Below are 20,666 nucleotides of genomic sequence, written 5' to 3' on the forward strand. Positions count from 1 at the left end.
CGTTGACAATGTGAATATTCACATTGACATATTAACATTAACATTGATAAGAGTGTAAAATTGGCCCGTGACCCGTGAGCAACTCGAAGCCCGGCCCCGGGCCGGGGCGGGCCCGGCCCATTGACAATGTGAATATTCACATTGACATATTAACATTCACATTGATAAGAGTGTAACATTAGCCCGTGCCCCGTGGCTGCCCGAAATACGCCCACGGCCTGTAGGCGGCCTGAGGCGGGCCCGGCCCGGCCTGTTGATAATGTGAATATTCACATTGACATGTTAACATTCACATTGATAAGAGTGTAAAATTGACTCGCGTCCCACGAGCGGCCCGGGTTTGGGTCCGGGCCTACCCCGGGCCGCGGGCGAGCTTCGGGCAGCGGACAAATTTTACACTCCTATCAATGTTAATGTTAACATGTCAATGTGAATATTCACATTGTCACGGATCGGGCCAAGCCCGCCTCGGGCTGCGATCAGGCTTCGAGCCGCCTACGGGCTGCGGGCCAATTTTACACTCCTATCAATGTGAATGTTAACATGTCAATGTGAATATTCACATTGCCAACGAGCCGGGCCCGCTCCGGCCGGAGGTCAGGCTTCGGGCTGCACACGAGTCACGGGCCAATTGTACACACTTATCAATGTGAATGTTAACATGTCAATGTGAATATTCACATTGTCAACAGGTCGGGCCGGGCCCGCCCCGGGCCACCCACGGGCCGTGGGCGGGTTTAGGGCAGCCACGGGGCGCAGGCTAATTTTACACTCCTATCAATGTGCATGTTAACATGTCAATATGAATATTCACATTGTCACGAGTCGGGCCAAGCCCGCCTCGGGCTGCCATCGGGCTTCGGGCCGCCCACGGGCTGCAGGCCAATTTTACACTCTTATCAATGTGAATGTTAACATGTCAATGTGAATATTCACATTGTCAACAGGCCGGGTCGGGCCCGCTCCGGGCAGCGGGCGGGCTTTTGGCCGTCCATGGGCCGCGGGCTAATTTTATACTCTTATCAATGTGAATGTTAACATGTCAATGTGAATATTCACATTGTCAACGGGCCGGACCGGGCCCGCCCTGGGCCGCCCATGGGCCGCCCATGGGCCGCGGGCGGGTTTCACGCCACCACGAGACGGGAGTCAATTTTACACTCCTATTAATGTGAATGTTAACATGTCAATGTGAATATTCACATTGTCAACGGGCTGGGCCGGGTCGGCCCGCCCTGGACTGCTGTCCAGTTTTATACTCTTGTCAATGTAAATGTTAACATGTCAATGTGAACATTCACATTGTCAACAGGCAGGGCCGGGCCCGCCCACGGCCCGTGGGCGGGTTTCGGGCAGCCATGAGGTGCAGGCTAATTTTATACTCCTATCAATGTGAATGCTAACATGTCAATGTGAATATTCACATTGTCAACGGGCCGGGCCGGGCCCGCCCCGGGCCGCGGGTGGGCTTTTGGCCGCCCATGGGCCGCGGCCCAATTTTATACTCTTATCAATGTGAATGTTAACATATCAATGTGAATATTCACATTGTCAATGGGCCGGACCGGGCCCGCCCCGGGCCGCCCATGGGCCGTGAGCGAGTTTTGCGCCGTCACGGGACGGGGGCCAATTTTACACTCCTATTAATGTGAATGTTAACATGTCAATGTGAATATTCACATTGTCAACGGGCCGGGCCGGGCCGGGTCGGGCCCGCCCTGGGCTGCTGTCCAGTTTTATACTCTTATCAATGTGAATGTTAACATGTCAATGTGAACATTCACATTGTCAACAGACCGGGCCGGGCCCGCCCACGGGCCGTGGGCGGGTTTTGGGCAACCATGAGGCGCGGGCTAATTTTATACTCCTATCAATGTGAATGTTAACATGTCAATGTGAATATTCACATTGTCAACGGGCCGGGCCGGGCCCGCCCCGGGCCGCGGGCGGGCTTTTGGCCGCCCATGGGCCGCGGCCCAATTTTATGCTCTTATCAATGTGAATGTTAACATGTCAATGTGAATATTCACATTGTAGACGAGCTGGACCGGGACCACCCGGGCCGGCCATGGGTCGCGGGCGGGTTTCGTGCCGCCACGGGACGGGGGTCAATTTTACACTTCTATTAATGTGAATGTTAATATGTCAATGTGAATATTCACATTGTCAACGGGCCGAGCCCGCCCCGGCTCGCGGCCGGGTTTCGGGCCGCCCATGGGCCAATTTTACATTCCTACCAATGTGAATTTTAAAATATGAATGCTCACATCATTAAATTGCTAATCGTTCAAAAAATATTTATAAGGGTATCAAAATTAAATATAAGGGCATAAGTGTCCAAGAAAATAGTGTAAATCAAGAAAATGGACTTTATGGAATAAAACTATACATACATGGGACTAAATGGGTTAAAAAATTCTTTCATGGACTTCTTGGGTTAAAACACTTCTAAATTGGACTTATCAATAAAAATCCCTTATTTAAATTACATTTAGTGTATTTGGTTTGAGTTTTCTGTATTAATTTTTTGAAAATTGAATTTTTTAGTTTTGGTATTTTTTTGTTTTTAGTGAATATTTTTAAAATTTTAAACATTTTTTTTACTTTTTTAGATGTACCTTGGATGTATCTAAAAAGTAAAAAAAAATGTGAAAAAATATTTTAAAAAATTAAGAAATACATAAAAATATAAAAAATGTACTGAATTCTTGTATTTTTTTTATATTTTTGGTATTTAGTGAATTTTTAAAATATTTTTTTACAATTTTTTTAACTTTTTAGGTGTATTTATGTTAGGTGTATCTAAAAAGTAAAAAATTTGCATAAAATATTAAAAAAATTCAGTAAAAACAAAAAAATACAGAAAATAAGAAAGTAGAATTTTCTGAAAACTATTTTTAGAAAAATGGAACCAAACATAGTCATTATCTTTTTATTTATTTAGTTTTTTTGTATATTTTTTCAAAAAAAGTCACGAATGTGATAAACACATGGTTTGGCATGAAACACAAGCCTTTGTCATGTAATTGCAAGGTTTGATACGAATGTGATCCATATTACGCCTACTTTCAGTACACGTGTTTGTTTTTTTGTTTTATTTTTTTGGGTATAAAAGGGACCGAAGCCAGAAAAGGAAAACTACAATTTAACAACCCGGGGGCATCCCACCCCATGTTTGTTGTTATTTAAAGGTGGTGCATTCAGCAGAAGTTTTCTTTAAGGCTGTGTTTTGTTTATGGATTTGGAGAGAGTTTTGAAGATGAAAAGAGAAAAGAGAAAAAGTAAGTGAAATGTGAATGAAATATAATTACATTTCACACATTTTGTTTACTTTTCTTTTTCAAATTTCTCTTCAAATTCATAAACCAAACACAACATAAGGTATCATATGAAGAGCTTCTTTTGCAATCTTATCTGCATAAAAGTTTGCTTTCATGCCAAATCACTTGGAGGTCCCATTGCCATTCCCTGTTTATGAGTTCCCATATTTCCTGGCATAGATTGAAATGGGGATTTAGAGGGCTCAAAACTTTGATTGCTTGCACTGCTTCGGCTGAGTCTGATTCGATGATAATCCGATGGTGACCATTTGCCAAGCCAGCTTCAGTGTATGCCAAGGGTAATGACAAATGTTTTAAGTTTAGGGAATTACTTATTAGGTGGACAAATAAATAAATAAATAAATAACTCAAATATGGATTTGCACCTCGCGCAATTTTTCGTTTGCACTTTATAATTTTTCACTTGCACTTTATCACTGAACCACTTGCAGACCTACATTGTTTTTGAATTTTTTTTTTCTTTCTGCCTCACTGTTAAGTAATTCTCCCTTTTAAATTCATGTATTTAGGTTTATAGATTTAGACAGAAATTTAGAAGGAAAAAAATGGTTTATAGATTTGGAGAATGATTTGAAAAAAGATAAGTAAAATGTGAATGTAATATAATTACATTTGACACACCTTTTTTTAATTTTTCTTTCAAATCTCTCTCTAAATCTATAAACCAAACACAACTGCAGAAAAATATTGTTGTGTGCCTCTTTTTTTAAGCGCATATGATATGCATCTTATGCAAAAATCGTAACTTTGATCACAAAATGGATAATTTTTGTCATAAAAAAATATAATTTCTTTTTCACAATAAATAATTTTTAGGTAAACATCATAACTTTACCATTAATAATTTTAGGGAAATAACATGTCAGTGTAAAGGTTGAATTTTTTTTCTTCAAATTAATGATAAAGTTTATAAATTTTGATTGTTAAACTCATAATTTTTTTATTTATTTATGGGCTCATTTGGGAACTATTTAGTTTACTTTTTGATTTTTTTTCTCCATTTTAGCTTGGCTAAAAAAGTTATATTTAGGATAATAACTGTTTTTTTAAATTTTATTTTATGGTTTAGATATAACATTTTATCTTATTGACTATTTTAACATTTTTTTTTTGTCTTTATTCACTATTTTAACTTCAAACCATCATCCCAAACACTATGCAATTATTTTTGATTAATACAGAGTCATTTTTCCATAATTTATCAGAAAATCACAAAAATTTAATAACATTTCAAAAATAATAATTGTTGTTACAATATGCAATTTACATTGAAGCATTTCCCATCTTCTTATACTAAAATACTTATAGTCACACCTCGGACTATATATACACATCACACACGCAAGAACATCCACTCTATCAGGTTGTATCATTCTGTTATCCAAATCCCAGTAAAATTCAAACACACCCATCTTTAACGCTTCACAAAAAAGGGAGTTATTTTAAGACAAAAATTTTAAGATTACCTATATGTAAAGAGTTTTGGGTGTCTCTTTAAGTAGTTTGTATCTTATACATAAGTAAAATAAAAAGTAAAGTACAAAGATAAAAAAGGAATTAGGTAAAATAAAGAATTATTTTTTCTATATTTTAACTAATAAAAAATAAAACGTATGAATAGAGTTGCTCTTACTAATTTCCTCCTCCAACCTGTAAAGGAAATTTTTGTTTGCTCGTAGACATGCTAATGTGGTACTCTAATTTAATTTTTATTTGTTGAAATAGTGAGACTCACCATCTTTTTATCTCATTTTAAGAGACAACTCCCTCAACGAATTGTGTGAAACAATACTCCAATACCATCCAAACAACAAATTATTGGATGCTCTAAGAGCAAATCCTAGGTGGTAATTATTGGTCCAAACTATAGGACCAATCACTTTTATATTTTTAGGAGCCAATCGATTAGGTGTCAACCTATAAATGGAGGATGATTATTCGACAATCTAAGAATACGGTTACATGATGCTTATAATATGATTGGTAAAGAAAGTGAAATATTGATTATTTGTTTTAAATTATTTATTCAATGCTCTAAGAGCAAATCCTAGGTAGTAATTATTGGTTTAAACTATAGGATCCATCATTATTATATTTTTAGGGGCCAATCAATTAGGTGTCAACTTATAAATGGAGGATGATTATTCAACAATCTAAGAATATGATTAGATGATACTCTATGATAGTATGATTGTTGAGAGTATATTTAATTTGTTTTGAATAAGTCTTAGTTGTCTTATTCCATGAGAAGTCAGTTGTTCATCTATTCTCTAGAAGTATCCCACTAGTAAAGGAATTTGTTAGTAGTGATTTAGTTGCTTCTTATTTTCAGCAAAGTTAGTTTTGTATGATTCTATTTAAGTAGCTAATCATCAATGAATAAAGTACTGAATTCCCTCTACTTCTCTCTTGTGTTTTCTACATACTTGTTTGGTTCTACAAGTGGTATCAGAGCCAAGTTAATGTCTCATGGCATCAGACAACAATTATGTGCAACCTGTTATTCCTCGTTTTGATGGTCACTATGATCATTAGAGCATGTTGATGGAGAACTAAGTATTAGCCTCTGGTAGAGATAGGTATTCCTGATCCTGCAAGTGGAGCGGTGTTGATAGATACACAGAAGACAGAGTTGGCAGCACAAAAGCTGAAGGATCTCAAAGCCAAGAACTATCTTTTTCAAGCAATTGATCGTGCAATCTTGGAGACTATTCTTGAGAAAGACACTTTTAAACAGATTTGGGATTCATTGAAGAAGAAGTATCAAGGCACAACGAAGGTGAAACGTGCCCAGCTTCAAGCTCTTCGCAAAAAGTTTGAGATTCTTCATATGAAAGAGGGAGAGTCTGTTTCTGACTATTTTTCAAGGACGATGGTGATTGCAAGTAAGATGCGCATCCATGGTGACAAAATGGAAGATGTTACAGTAGTTGAAAAAATTCTTCAATCGATGACAACAAAATTTGACTATGTTGTCTGCTCAATCGAGGAATCAAATAACATTGATGAGCTTTCGATTGATGAACTGCAAAGTTCCTTGTTGGTCCATGAGCAAAAGGTCAACCGTACAACCTCAGAGGAGCAAGCTTGAAAATTTCAACGAATGATGAATTCTCAACATCGAGAGGATCGAGTCGAGGCTGAGGAAGATGATGACGCAGAAGTAATAGAAAAGGAAGCAGACTCACAAATTACAGATCAGAAGATCATCACACCTATGATCCCCGATGGAAAGGCAAAGGACGCGAAAATCAGCAGTTAACCGATTATGAATCAAAATGGAACAAATCAAATATTGAGTGCTTCAGATGTCATAAGCTTGGTCATTACCGTTCTGAATGTCGCACCAATTTGCAAAAAGAAAATAGAGACCAATCCAACTTCGCAGAAGGAGAAGAAGCCACTCTTTTAATGGCGTGTCATACCATGGAAGAAAATCACCAAAACCTGTGGTTTATAGACACAAGCTATAGCAATCATGTGTGGCAGTAAGTCATTTTTTTCAAAGTTGGATGAATCTTTTCGAACGGGGTACAATTTCGAGACAATTCAAAAATTTCTGTTATGGGAAAAGGTAACATTCAAATCCGAACACGAGCTAATACTCTTCAAACCATTTCTAGTGTTTTCTATGTTCCTGATTTGAATAACAACTTGCTTAGTGTGGGTCAGCTTCAAGAGAAAGGGTATGAGATCATTATCCATAATGGTGTTTGTCAGATAAATGATCTGAAAAAAAGTTTAATTGCTTATGTCAAGATGAAGATGAATCGAATGTTCCCATTGCATATCAAGAATGATATTCAGTCATGTTTCCTTACCAAAGTAAATGATTCAACATGGCTTTGACTTTTTCGCTATGGTCATCTGAACTTCACTGGATTATAAGCATTACAAAAGAAAGAGATGGTGACTGGTCTTCCTCTGATCATTTGTCCCTCTGAAGTTTGTGAAGAATGTATTGTTGGTAAACAGCACCGTCATCATTTTCCAAGAGGGAAGGCATGAAGAGCTTATAGACCGTTAGAGTTAATTCATTTCGACATATGTGGACCAATTACTCCAGTATCCAACGATAACAAGTGATACTTTATTTCTTTTATTGATGATTATAGTCGGAAAGCTTGGGTATATTTTTTACAGGAAAAATCCGAAGCTTTTTTAGCTTTTAAAAACTTTAAGGCTCTTGTAGAAAATGAAGTTGGAAGAGCCATTAAAACTCTTCGTACTGATCGTGGCGGACAGTACAATTCACAAGAATTTGCTAATTTTTGTGATATGCATGGTGTCCAGAGGCAACTTACAACAGCCTACACACCACAACAAAATGGTGTGTTCGAGAGAAAGAGTCATACAATTCTAAATATGCTGAGAAGCATGCTAGCAGGAGGGAGCATTCCAAAGAATTTTTGGCCTGAAGCAGTAAACTGAAGCGTGCATATACTGAATCGGAGTCCTATATTTGCTGTTCGAGACACGACACCTGCAGAGGCATGGAGTGGATGTAAACCAAACGTTAAATTTTTTTATTGTATTGCATATGCTCACATTCCAAATGAGAAGAGAAGAAAACTAGATCCCAAAGGAGAAAAATGCATTTTTCTTGGTGTTAGTGATTAATCAAAAGCTTACAAATTGTAAAATCCTATCACCAAGAAAATTGTTATCAGTTGTGAAGTTGTTTTTGATGAAATAAAGATCTGGTCATGGGATTATAATGGTGATGGACATCAAATTCCGGCAACCTTTGATTATGATGATTATGAGAGGAGGCAACAACCTGTGATAAATGAGCAATATTCAACAGGTTCCATTCTTACAACATATCAAAATCCACCAGCGGTTGAAGTTGATGAATTTTCAAGTGGGCAACAAGATATAACAACCAGTTCACATCCTCAATGCATTACACAAAGACCTGCATGGATGAGTGATTACCATGTCAGTGGTTTTGATCAATCTGAAGACCCACCCACACATTTTGCTCTTTTTTCAAATTGTGCTCCTATAGTCTTTTAAGATACGGTCAAAGAATCAAAATGGCAAAAGGCTATGGATGAAGAGATTGAAGCTATTGAGAAAAACAACACTTGGGAATTAACAAATCTTCCCAATGGGCAGAAGACGATCGGTGTCAAGTGGGTCTACAAAACCAAGTTGAATGCGAAAGGAGAAGTTGATAAGCATAAAGCACGTTTGGGGGCAAAAGGTTACAGACAGGAGTTTGGCGTTGATTACAAAGAGGTGTTTGCTCCAGTTGCAATGCTAGACACTATTCGGCTAGTGCTCTCTATGGCTGAACAAAATTCATGGCCTATCTTCCAATTAGACGTGAAGTCAGCATTTCTACATAGCGAGTTATAGGAACAAGTGTATGTTGATCAACCACCTGGGTATGTACAACAAGAGAGTAAGAACAAGGTATACCGATTAAAAAAGGCACTCTATGGACTGAAACAAGTACTGAGAGCTTGGTACAGTCGTATAGATGCTTATTTTTCTAAGCAAGGTTTTCAAAAATGTCCATATGAGCATACACTTTATGTGAAAATTGGACTTCGAGGAAAAATTCTTTTTGTATGCTTGTATGTTGACGATTTGATCTACACAGGAAATGATAAGGCTATGTTTGATGATTTTAAACAATCAATGATGTTAGAGTTTGATATGATAGATCTTAGAATAATGCACTACTTGCTTGGCATCAAAGTTGTGCAATCTTCTGTTGGTATCTTTATTTTTCAAAAGAAATATGTTCAAGAGATTTTGGATAGGTTTCAAATGAAGAATTGCAACCAAGTTGGCACACCAACAGAACATGGTTTGAAGCTAATGAAGGATCCCAGAGGAAAGAAGGTAGAAAACACTTTCTACAAGCAGATTGTAGAAAGTTTAATGTACTTCACAACAACTAGGCCATACATCATGCACGCGGTGAGTCTCATTAGTAGGTATATGGAATGACCAAAAGAGCTTCACCTCCTCGCCACCAAGAAAATTTTTCGATATTTACAAGGTACTATTGATTTTGGGCCGTTCTACATGAAGGAAAAGAATTTGACTTTGTTTGGCTTCACAGATAGTGATTATGCAGGGAATGTGGATGATAGAAGAAGCACATCAAGTTATGTTTTTATCATTGGATCTGGAGCAGTTTCATGGTCATCAAAGAAACAACAGATTGTTACTCTCTCTACTACCGAATCTGAGTTTGTGGTAGCAACATCATGCGCATGTCAAGCTATTAGGCTGAGGAAGTTACTTGAAGAATTACACTACCATCAACAAGGTCCAATTCCAATCTATCGTGATAATAGCTCTGCCATCAAGTTATCCAAAAATCCAATTTTTCATAGAAGAAGCAAACATATAGATGTGCGGTTCCATTTTCTACGGGATCTCACAAAGGATGGAACTATAAATATGATATTTTGCAAAAGTGAAGACCAAACTGCAGACATTCTAATCAAACCACTCACATTTCCTGCATTCTTAAAGCGGAGACAATTGCTTGGTGTTTGTTCTTTGAAAGATTTTGCTTAAAGATGGAGTTGTGATACATGGTTGTTGAAGCTTTTTTTGTTTCTTTCTAAACCGATCTCAGAACATTCAATTTAAGAGAGGGTGTTGAGAGTTTATTTAATTTGCTTTGAATAAGTCTTAGTTGTCCTATTCCATACGAAGTCAGTTGCCCACTAGTAAAGGAATCAGTTAGTAGTAATTTAATTGCTTCCTATTTTCAACAAAGTTAGTTTTGTATGATTCTATTTAAGTAGCTAATCGTCAATGAATAAAGTACTGAATTCCCTCTACTTCTCTCGTGATTTCTATATACTTGTTTGGTTCTACAATGATTGGTAAAGAAAGTAAAGTATTGAGTATTGATTTTAAATTATAAAAGAACATGAGAGGTAATTGATGAGGAAATATGGATAAAGAGAATAGAGTATTACTTCAAAAAGTATTGAATAATTTCTTCCCAATAATAACTTCTCATATTCACGTGGGTTTTCTGATTCATTGCACCTAATTTTGTTCCTGGTTATGTCTATTTCGTGGGTGATCAGAAAAATCAGAAGAGAAGACTCAAAACAGAGTACTAGGAACACTATTTCCTACTACAAACAAGCTCTATTCTGTTGTTTGGGTCTTTCACTCATTAATCTGTTTCTGTGTTTATTGAACTGCCTTCATTGGTAAAAGAATGTAACCCTTTTGGATTTAGCACTCAGAACCCTGGCTTGGTTAGCAATCTCTGTTTATTTGCACACACCCATTTCTCTAATTCAGGTGAACCAAAGTTCCCAATTTCATTTCTCCAATTCAGGAGAAGCACATGTAATCCAGCCAGTGTTATAGACATAATCCTCTTGTCCTGCAAGAGGCAAATCATAAATTTGAATACATTTTTTTAAATTGCAAAAAAATAATTAATGTATATTTTTATATTAGACGATCACAAAAATATTTCTTTACGGTAGATTTTTATATTTTACTTTTATATTGGGTTTGTTAAAAAAATCTCCTATAGATTGTCTAAAAATATTAGAATGGTAGCCAAATCTATTTGCAAATTATAACTCCCCAATATTTTGTCAAATTTAAATTAATTTACCTTTAAACCAATTTATATTAGTAGTATTATTTTTTTGTCAAATATTTTTCGGAAGAGAATTGGGTTCTGAAATCAAATTTCACTCTCTGATCGATATGACAAGTAAATGAGAATAATTGTATGTGGTGTTTCCGGGATTAAATGGTACTGAAAACAACCACCAATCAGGATGGCCACAAAAACTTGATATAGCGCCCTAGCCATTACACCTAGAGGAACCTATTTTATCCCCAAGAATTGGTAATGGGCGCAATCTATACTATCGTCAAAAATATAACAAAAACTGAAAACAAATTTGTGAAAAATTAATTATCCATCCACCAAATTTATTTATTCTGAATTCACCAAAATAAGTCTCTTCCCATGAGAAACTCCGGAAAAAAAAATTCATTCGGGCAAATTCAGACTAAACAAATAAAAACCAAAAACAAATTAGTAGAAAGGGATTGGATAGTGCTCAGTGGAAGGAGAAGTCGTTTATAGAATGGGGCTCACGGAGATACATCTTCCACTGCCCTATAAAACACCAAATGGTGTCTCATCTCATCATAGCAATTCCAACACATCCCTCTTCTCAAATTTGTCAAAAACACTTCGTCAAATCAATAACAAACAAAAATATATTAAAAAAAAAAACGACAGAATAATAATAATAACAATAAAGGCTTCAGTGTGTGTAACAATCAGATCATTGATAAAAATTATCTCACTGAAATCCGCTAAGATAATTTGAATTTTCATCATAAGCCCCCACAATTGATCTTAAAAAAAAAAAGATTTGTCCATGAAATTAAATGAAAAACATTTTATGCGAATACAAGTATAAACGATTTTTTTATAGTTTTTCTGATTTTGAAACCATTCATGTCTAATTCAATTGGAAACAGAGTACCAGTTTCAATACATAACAAAGAAAATAAAATTGGGGAGAAGTGTGCTCAGACAGCCAAGGGTTAGTCGTCAGATTCTGGGATCCAAACCCAGATCAGAAACTCTAGTCCACAAAATATACTCATCACCGCACACACACCACCATTGAACAAAAACAACACCCAAGAACAAACATATAAACACACAAGAGATAGCAAAGAAGAGAAGATTAACCAGAAAGGCGCAGCAGCTACGGAAAAGAGATTGATAGGAAAAGAAAGGTTAGGAGGCGTGATATATATAGAGGCCTTTGCTATGCGTATGTAAATTAGGGTTGCCGAGTCTGGCTAGGGTTTGAGCCGACTAATTGAGAGCGGAGGGAGAGAACATATTTCATTACGGAAGTTGAAAGGCTGTATATGACGTGGGCTGGATGGAGTTTGGGCTAAAAGATTGATTACATGGGCCAATCTTGAGATGGATTGGAACACGTAAAACTTCTGAGTGGCCCCCTAGCCCACTGCATCTGTGGAAAATTTACCTGAAACCCAAGTGCAAGAAATATAAATACTTGGAAAGTATATTAAACTTCTGTTAATACTAAAATATTGAAAAATGTTTTACTTACACAATTCTTTATTTTTATTTATTTTTATTTACAAATCTCACCGAATGACATGACAAGAAAAAGACAAATTAATGTCTCATGGTTATACACTCATTTCTTCTCTCAAAATCTTTCAGTCAACCTTGTAACGTCATTAAGAGAGATTTGTAAGAGAAAAAGTATGTAGATGCAACATTGCTATAAAATATTATTTATAACGTATTATATTATATTAGTTTTATTTTTTTATTTTTATACTTACAAAATTATAGGAATTTGTAGTGTCTTGCTACTAATATGATGTGGGATGGGATGGGAACGACACACTGCAAGCTCATTTTGTCGCCGTTTTTAATTGATCAGCCAAAAAGAATTTTATTGACAATTAGAAGAAGTCCACCAATAATGCATCAATAAAAAAAAGTAAGTGTAAAAAGTATCATAGCTAAACATACTCATTCTAACTAAGTTGGCACCAATATGAAAACCCAATCATATGCTAGCATTAAGCCAAGTTTGGTGAGAGACCAAACAGAGACTAGGGGGAAGGAAAAAAAACAACCCAACCAAAAACACACCCAAACTCAACCCACCAAGAACAAATCACCAAAAATTCAGAACATCATCACTTCTAAATGTACAATGACAAATGAGCAAAGTGTTGAGATGTCTCCGCACTGGTACCCAAACCCAAAAGCAAAGGGAAGAACAACCAGCAACACAAACCAACAATACTAACCAGCAAAAAAGAGCACTGTAAACACATATCTCACACTCTTCAACACCACTTCAGAAGCAACTACGAATCAGGCCCAAATTGGAGATGAAATACTAACAACTTAATAAGTGCCTTTAACGCTTGTTTGTTTGAACAAAAAAATTTTAAAAAATATATATTTTTTAGAGAAAGTATTTCTTTATGTTTGGTGGTGGTGTTGGTGTTGGTGGAACGAATGTGGAGATAGAGGTGGTAGTATGGTGGTGGAGCGATGGTAAAGGTGGTGATGGCTGTGATGATGGTAGTATAATGGTGGAGGTAAGAGTAGTAAAAGGTGTGCACGGTGCGATTCAGGCAGTTTGAGAGAAAAATTATAAATTGAACGGCAGATTGACGGGTTGGCAAATCGTGGTTTGGACAGTTTTCGACGGATTGGCGAATTAAAGGATATTTTAATCAATTATCAAGTATTTGCATAATATTTTTCATATATATAATACAAACTAGTTTTGCATAATATTTTATATATATGTATATATAACTATTAATTTGTAATAAATTTTGCATCTTAAATATTTCTCACACTTATTTTTAATTCGATATTTCATTAGAAGTTAAAAAATATATATGTATTAACTATAGCGAAACAGAACAGTTTCGAAGGCGAATTAAAAATTTTACAGTTTAATCCACAAGTAATGGATAGAGTGATGTGGATTGATATGGATTGGTGACATTTTAGTGGATTGGATAATATTTTGTACAATCTTAAGAGTAGTGGTGGTGGTGTAGTGACATTGCTAAAAAATTTGTTACAAAAATATTTTTAGCCTTTTAAAAGTAAATAACATTTTTTGTCCAAATAGAATTATTTTTCATTGACCATAAAAAATATTTCCTATTAACTTTCGTTTTGTACTAAAATATTAAAAAAAAAATGCTAGGAATCCGTTGACACCATATTTTATTTTTTTTTGTCAATTGTAACTTGTCAAAATAAACCAAATCTGATTTTGTTAATGATGACCTATCAATTATAGTCTATCGATTAAGACTATGCACCATATTTTAAAAGTGACTATGGCCGCATCTATTATTATTATTTTTCGTTTGATGCAAGATCAAGGTAGACTATGCACCATATTTCAAAAGTGACTATGGCCGCATCTATTATTATTAGTTTTCGTTTGGCGCAAACATGGGTATATGGCAACAACGTGCTATAATAGTGGAGCAATTTGCGGCAACGTGGTTTAGCAGGGGTTTGTGGCAACGTTAAGCCTATAAATAGGCTAAAGGAGGAATAAGTGGGAAATCAACAAATTATCAACACGTAACGTGAGTTAGAATAGATCTATGGGAGTAGTTTGTTATCATTGGAGTAGTTTTAATTTAGTGATTCCGTAATGATTTTTTGTTTGTAATCAATAATTTTTTTTGATTTTTTATATTTTTGTTTTTATTTAAATCTTTGCAATAAGTAATAATTTTAACAATATAATATTATTTTTAGTTTGTTTCTCTTTGTTGATAACTTTTAAAAGAAGTTCTTAAATCTAGTAAGGCATAGGATACAAATCACAATTGCTTGATCGGTTTATTGTTTGTAAAATTAGTTTTTCTAGATTCAACCCTGCCGATTTGGCCCAATTCAGGTTTTTGCTAACAGGACCCCTAACATATTTACTAAGGCAGCGTTTGGTAACGTTTACGTTTTCAGTTTATATTTACAAAAAATTTATAAACTGGTTTTTGTTTATTTTTAGAAAAACATAACTACAAACGTGTTTGGTAATTGACAAAATGTTTAAAAAAATTTAAAAATATAAAAAAGATTGAGAAATGGCAAGTGGCGGCGGAAGACGGTGGTGGAAAGTGGTAACGATGGGTGGGTGGGTGACGGTGGTGGGTGGTGATGGTGGTGGTAACGGGTGGTGGGTAATTGTGGCAGGTGGGTGGCGGATGGCGGGTGGTGGTGGGTAGTGGCGGGTGGTGGCGGGTGATGATGGGTGGTAGCAAGTGAGTGGTGGTGGTGGTGGTGGTGGGCGGTGGTGGTAGGTGGGTGGCGGATGGCGGGTGGTGGTGGTAGGTAGGTGGGTGGGTGACGGTGGCGGATGGTAGGTGGTAGTGAGTGGGTGGTGGTGGGTAGTGGGTGGTGGAGGCAGGTGTGGTGGCGGGTGGGTGGCAGGTGATGGTGGTGGTGGCGGCGGGTGGGTGGCAGGTGGTGGATGGTGGTGGCAGGTGGGTGGTAAGTGGTGGCGGAAAATAGGTGCAGGCGGTGGATGGTAGTGGCGAGTGGTGGTCGGTGGATAGCTGGTGGGTGATGGTGGTGGTGGTGGTGGCGGCGACGAGGGGTCGGTGGTGGTGGCGAGTGGGTGGCAGGTGGCTGGTGGTGGCAGGTGGGTGGTGAGTGGTGGTGGCAGGTGGGTAGTGAGTGGTGGTGGCAGGTGGTGGTGGGTGGTGGGTGGTGGTGGCGAAAGACGGTGGTGGAAAATGGTGACGGGTGGTGGCTAGTGTTAGGTGGTAAAAAAAAAAAAAACTTAAAACTCAAAACGGAAACACATTTTTTGTGTTTTCATTTTGTGGCCAAATTTATAAACTGAGACCACTGATTTATAAATCAAAAATTTTACCAAACAAGTTTTTATTTGAGTTTTTAAATTTTTGTAAATATAAACAGAAAACTGAAAACGTAGTGTTACCAAGCGGCACCTAAGAGTTTTATCAAATGTTTCACATATGTGGGACAGACACCCATTTGAGATATTTGGTAAAATATTTAATAATCTTCTTTGTATCCCTAGCAAATACAAAAAAAAGTTTGAAATCAATGACAAATGTTTTTTAAGAGGGCCTGGCTTTGGTCCAGTCCACCATCGGACTTGACCGTGCTGTTGGGCTCGTAGAGGCCCACCACGGGTCCCGTTTTGAAAATCTGAACCGTTCAATATATAGAACTCGTCGAGTACTATATGTCAGTAAAAAATCACGTTAATTGGATATCGATAGCTATGTGATCAAAATAATTTTTTATCAACCGTTAATTTATTCACCGTCCATTTTTTTTATATAAAACGGATTTGATCACATAGCTATCGATATCCGATCAACATGATTTTTTACAAGCATATCATACTCGACGAGTTATACACATTGAACGGTTCAGATTCTCACAACGAGACCCGTGGTGGGCCTCCACGAGCCCAACAGGATGGTCCAGTCCACTATCGGACTGGACCAAAGCCAGACCCTTTTTAAAATGGGAAATAACTACTCCGTAAATTTTTGTAAAAATTAAATTATTTTTGAAATTCTCCTTTTTAAAAATATGAGTCACAAAAATATAGAAAGTTGGAAGAATGAAGTTTCTTTTGTCCATAATTGCAAAAAAGATTGACCTGAATGAGTAATTATTTTTGAAATTCTCCTTTTTAAAATTACAAGTTACAAAAATATAGAAAGTTGAAAGAATGAAGTTTCTTTTGTCAATAATTGCAAAAAAGATTTGAGGGTCTGTCAGACAGCCTGCTTGACCATCGCAACCAGGTGAATCCTGGCTGAGAACGATCCTCTAAGACTTTAGAACCAATAATCACGGTCTAGTCAAGCAGCCATGGTTCATCCACCAAGACCAGAGTTCCTGACTCATAACAGGCCAAGGACTCAGAGGTACGATTCCTACAGAACAGATCCTGTTCAAGTAAGGTCTCGCCACTCCCTCCTTTTCCTTACACATACATCCACTTTTTCTGATTATTTTTCAATGTGGGAGTATTCACTATGCCTCTCTTGTCAATTGTCTGATCTGTTTTTTTTTTTTTTTTTTTTTTTGATTGTTTTCAGATGCAAAAAGCATATTCCTTTAGATTGATTTGGATTGGAAAAATTTTAAAAGAAAAGGATGCGATTGAAAGACCCCAAATGAGAAGATAGAGTAAGAAGAATTGATCACAAGTAGAAAAAAAAAAAAACAAAAAAAAATAGATATATTAATTAACCTTTCACAAACCTAACATTGACTTGGTACAAACACGTTCAATCCATTTTCTTTCTTTCACGTTCCCACATGAGTTAATAATTTATGATCAGAGAGATGATAAACAAGTAAAAGCAACCAAAACAATCTTATCAACTGGAATGATTGATAATTATGCCACAACGTTTTACAAAACCAACCAAACAAACAAATACAATTCTGCTGCAGAGTTATTCACCAATTTAACAAGAAAATAAAACTAATGAAAAACGAAACGAAAACAAAATAACAAAATAACAAAAAATAAAAAATAAATAAAAAAGAAGAGGGAAAATTAGTTATTAGTTGATGCGGGAACATATTTTCCTGATTTCACCGGAATTGCCAGTAAGGACACCAATTTGACCCATCTTCACCATGGAGTTTGCAAAATCTTTCAAGAAAGTAGATCGCTTGGGAGTTTTCTGAAGTTGGATATAAGCACTAGTAGTGCTGTCAGTGAGAAGAGCTGCGTCGGATTGGAACAATCCTCTATGCTTTTCCACATTAGTATAGTAACCAATATCAAATTTTTTCGGAGTTGGGTCCATCGGAACAGGTGTGGTTGTATCTCCGGGCTTGCATTTTTTCTTCAGATGAACTATGTATTTCGTATCCAATGTTGGGTCAGTGTCACCTTTACCGGTGAAGTTGTACAAGCGTTTCGTGAAAGAAGGACAATGCGAAATTCCTATGGTGTGTCCTCCTGTGAAACAAAGAAAAAGGAAAATTAGTGAATATCAAGTCCACGTTTGGGAATAATTCTTGAAAGATTTCTTGTTAGTAGTTCTATCATCTAGTTTTAAATAACATAGCATAACAATATTGAAAATATTTAGTGATATGTATGAAATCAGTAATCGTCAATTTTTTAAAATTGTTAGTGCTAACAAAAAGAACTTTATAACATCTATATCAACTGTGAATAGACTATGAATTGGTATTTGTAGGGAACATGCAATTTTCTTTCCTATTGGTGAACTAGGATATATCAGGAAAAAACGTAAAAAATCAATACATATCAACATATATAGTACCATATTTAATATTAATTTCTGAATTACCTGATAAAACTGCAAGGTCTTTGACATTTAAACCCTTAGAGGCAAAAGATGATTTCAGTTGAGTTATGTTGAAAGTAGGGAATGGTAGATTAGTCAATACTTCACTGGCAAGTGAAATCCTTCCGTCCCTTCGTCCCGTAGGGACTGGCCAAAATGGGCCTTTTATCTGCAAGGAAACTTTGTAATATTAGTGAACTGGTAAGTGATTGATTCAAGCTTAATTGGTAAATCTAATTGAAGAAATTTGTTACCACTGAAATTGCATCACGAGCTACTAGGGCTAAAATATCAGCACAAGAAACAACACCAGGACACTTCTTCTCTAGTGCAGCTTTCACAGCATCAATAATTTGGAATCCATTTAAACTTAGGTTGGGAATTGCAGTTTTCTCTGCTTTGTTGTTCGTGGTGGAGTTGAGTAGTACAGAAGCCTCACAACCCTACAAGAATTAGATTAAAAAATTTATCAATGACAATTAAGTCATACAACTTTCAAGGGTTAAGGATCTTATATTCTCAAAATATTGTCTTGTTATTTCAAATGCACTCCCAACCACATAATTATCTATCGAGATTTTTATCACAACGTGCGATTGAGAGTACAAAAGAGATAGTAGGACAACATGCCACTTTTGATTAATAAAAAAAATGCCAAAAATAGAACCATGATTGATCTAAAATCATCCATTAAATTGTTTTTAGATGCCCAAGTAGAAAATGTGCTTCAACTGGATGAAAATTGGAACTAACGTCACACTTGATATGGTGGAAACAACCAACGATCTTACTATTCTTATCGGATCAAAAAAATGTTACTATTCTTATGAAAACTAACCCATGTAAAATAAATAAATAAATCATTTATGTGAAAACTTAAGCCATCCATGCAACCCTTAACAAGTACCAAAAACATGAAAACCAAACATAAAAATTAACACAAAAATAAATATGAATAGATAAGATTTTACAGAATTTGTTTGTGGGGTCGATTTCTGAAAAATCTTTTTCCTTCATTTGCATTTGATATTCTTAGATTTTACAAAAAAATAAAGAGAGAATAAAGAGAAGGGGATGGAGAGAGAATACATTACCCTAACAAAACAATCATGAAAATGCATCCTTAGCAATTTTGGTGCAAAACTTGGAGTATGAGAAATAAATTTTTTTGTAATCTTCTTGGTGATAGCCTCGGCAGAGGGGCACGATGAGCTGTAAAACCCTAGTTTCAAGCCTTGTGCATTAGCAAGGTCTAAGAGAACAAGAACAAGTGTCAACTGAAGAAACAAAACTGAGAAAAGCTTTGAATTAGCCATTGATTTCATACTTCAGAGACAAGTAATATGAATTTGCTTCTACTTAGTAAACACAAGTTCAGTATTTATAGTTAAACTGAGGCATTTGAATTTGTCATGAAAAAAGCTGTCATTGCGTTGTTCTGCATTTTTTTATAATTAAATGTCTAAAACGAAGGGTTGACTAGTGATTAAAAATATGTTATAAGGAAGAGATTGAAGTTGAATTTTGCCTACTTTCATTTGTTAAGAGTTTTTAAGTATAGGTAGATTTGTAAAGAACGGATCTCGGATCTCCACCGAACATGGCCAAAATGATTGATGCAAGTTTTTTGCGTAACTCAGCTAATAAAGTAAGGGTTTACGCAATCCATTCCTTGAAACATTTTTTTAAAGAGCTAATGCCAATTATTGTCTTATGTACCATATTCAAGTTGGGAAATTTAAGTTCATGGTTTCCCTTTAATTAACCTCTCACTCAAATACAAATCTTTCATTCCAAAAGAAGTTTACAATAGGAAATATTATTCTGTTTTGGAATCAGTTACACTTAGCACCGCGATGTTTCATCAAAATCTGACTTTAACCCTTTCATTTTAAGTTGTCACGGACAAACTGTTACACTTTGGATCAAATTATAATGTCATCTTCCATCTATTTAATGTCAATGAATTTGATAGAACAAGTGACATTTTTCTTTCCTCATTAGTACCTTTACACTTCTAACATCCCACTTTTGTTCATTACATGTTTATTAAGTTTTCATTTGGTCATTCCACTTTTAATTTTGCAATTAACTATTTTTTAGAATTACTTCATTTAGTATACTTACATTTTTACGAAAAGTTCATAAAAACATTAAATTAAAGGTATAAAAAAAATAAAGTGCATAAAGAGATTGGAAGTGTGCAAACAAACTCTCTTATTACTACAATTGGCAAACTCACAACGCATCAGATGTTTTTAATTTAATAAAAACAAAAAACAAAAAACAAAAACAGCAAACCCAAAAAAAAAAAAAAAAAAAAAAAAAAAAAAAAAAAAGGAGTCAAGCAGATTTTAACTACAAAACACCAAAATGCTTGACACCAGCCAAACATACTGGCCAACTGCATCATTGTTTGTTCCCCATGCCAATACGATC

The 20,666-nt window shown here is 36.0% G+C and overlaps 1 protein-coding gene, 1 long non-coding RNA gene, 4 other non-coding genes and 1 pseudogene across 6 annotated transcripts; all 7 read right to left on the reverse strand.

The window, feature by feature from the left end:
* Positions 1–10,256: 10,256 nt before the first annotated feature.
* On the reverse strand, positions 10,257–12,367 carry LOC145797229 (uncharacterized). The gene is made up of 2 exons (XR_014338500.1): positions 12,061–12,367; positions 10,257–10,716 (listed from the first exon to the last, which is right to left on the reverse strand). It is a non-coding gene; the product is annotated as an uncharacterized LOC145797229 (long non-coding RNA).
* Positions 11,071–11,198, reverse strand: LOC114266651 (small nucleolar RNA snoR80). The gene has a single exon (XR_003630710.2). It is a non-coding gene; the product is annotated as a small nucleolar RNA snoR80 (small nucleolar RNA).
* Positions 11,409–11,512, reverse strand: LOC114266650 (small nucleolar RNA Z152/R70/R12). The gene has a single exon (XR_003630709.2). It is a non-coding gene; the product is annotated as a small nucleolar RNA Z152/R70/R12 (small nucleolar RNA).
* LOC114266656 (small nucleolar RNA R11/Z151) lies at positions 11,619–11,706 on the reverse strand. Its single transcript, XR_003630714.1, has one exon. It is a non-coding gene; the product is annotated as a small nucleolar RNA R11/Z151 (small nucleolar RNA).
* LOC114266654 (small nucleolar RNA Z157/R69/R10) lies at positions 11,887–11,984 on the reverse strand. Its single transcript, XR_003630712.1, has one exon. It is a non-coding gene; the product is annotated as a small nucleolar RNA Z157/R69/R10 (small nucleolar RNA).
* A 4,294-nt stretch (positions 12,368–16,661) lies between the features above and the next one.
* Positions 16,662–16,863, reverse strand: LOC114266653 (small nucleolar RNA U3; annotated as a pseudogene).
* Positions 16,864–17,276: 413 nt separating this feature from the next.
* On the reverse strand, positions 17,277–19,657 carry LOC114266627 (peroxidase 27-like). Its single transcript, XM_028207555.2, has 4 exons — positions 19,322–19,657; positions 18,482–18,670; positions 18,231–18,396; positions 17,277–17,872 (listed from the first exon to the last, which is right to left on the reverse strand). The coding sequence occupies exons 1-4, from the start codon at positions 19,550–19,552 to the stop codon at positions 17,469–17,471; spliced, it is 990 nt and encodes a 329-aa protein (XP_028063356.2). The 5' UTR covers positions 19,553–19,657; the 3' UTR covers positions 17,277–17,468.
* Positions 19,658–20,666: the final 1,009 nt, after the last annotated feature.

This window comes from Camellia sinensis, chromosome 8 (genome assembly GCF_055761805.1).
Source record: "Camellia sinensis isolate YWXY chromosome 8, ASM5576180v1, whole genome shotgun sequence".
In the NCBI taxonomy this organism is placed as follows: Eukaryota; Viridiplantae; Streptophyta; class Magnoliopsida; order Ericales; family Theaceae; genus Camellia; species Camellia sinensis.

Excerpts from the sequence above, each read along its gene's own strand:
- LOC114266627 (XM_028207555.2), bottom strand. The coding sequence starts at position 19,552 with ATGAAATCAATGGCTAATTCAAAGCTTTTCTCAGTTTTGTTTCTTCAG. Across the intron at positions 18,671-19,321 it reads TTCATGATTGTTTTGTTAGG|GGTTGTGAGGCTTCTGTACT; the intron begins GTAATGTATTCT and ends TAATTCTTGTAG. Across the intron at positions 17,873-18,230 it reads AGACCTTGCAGTTTTATCAG|GAGGACACACCATAGGAATT; the intron begins GTAATTCAGAAA and ends TTTGTTTCACAG.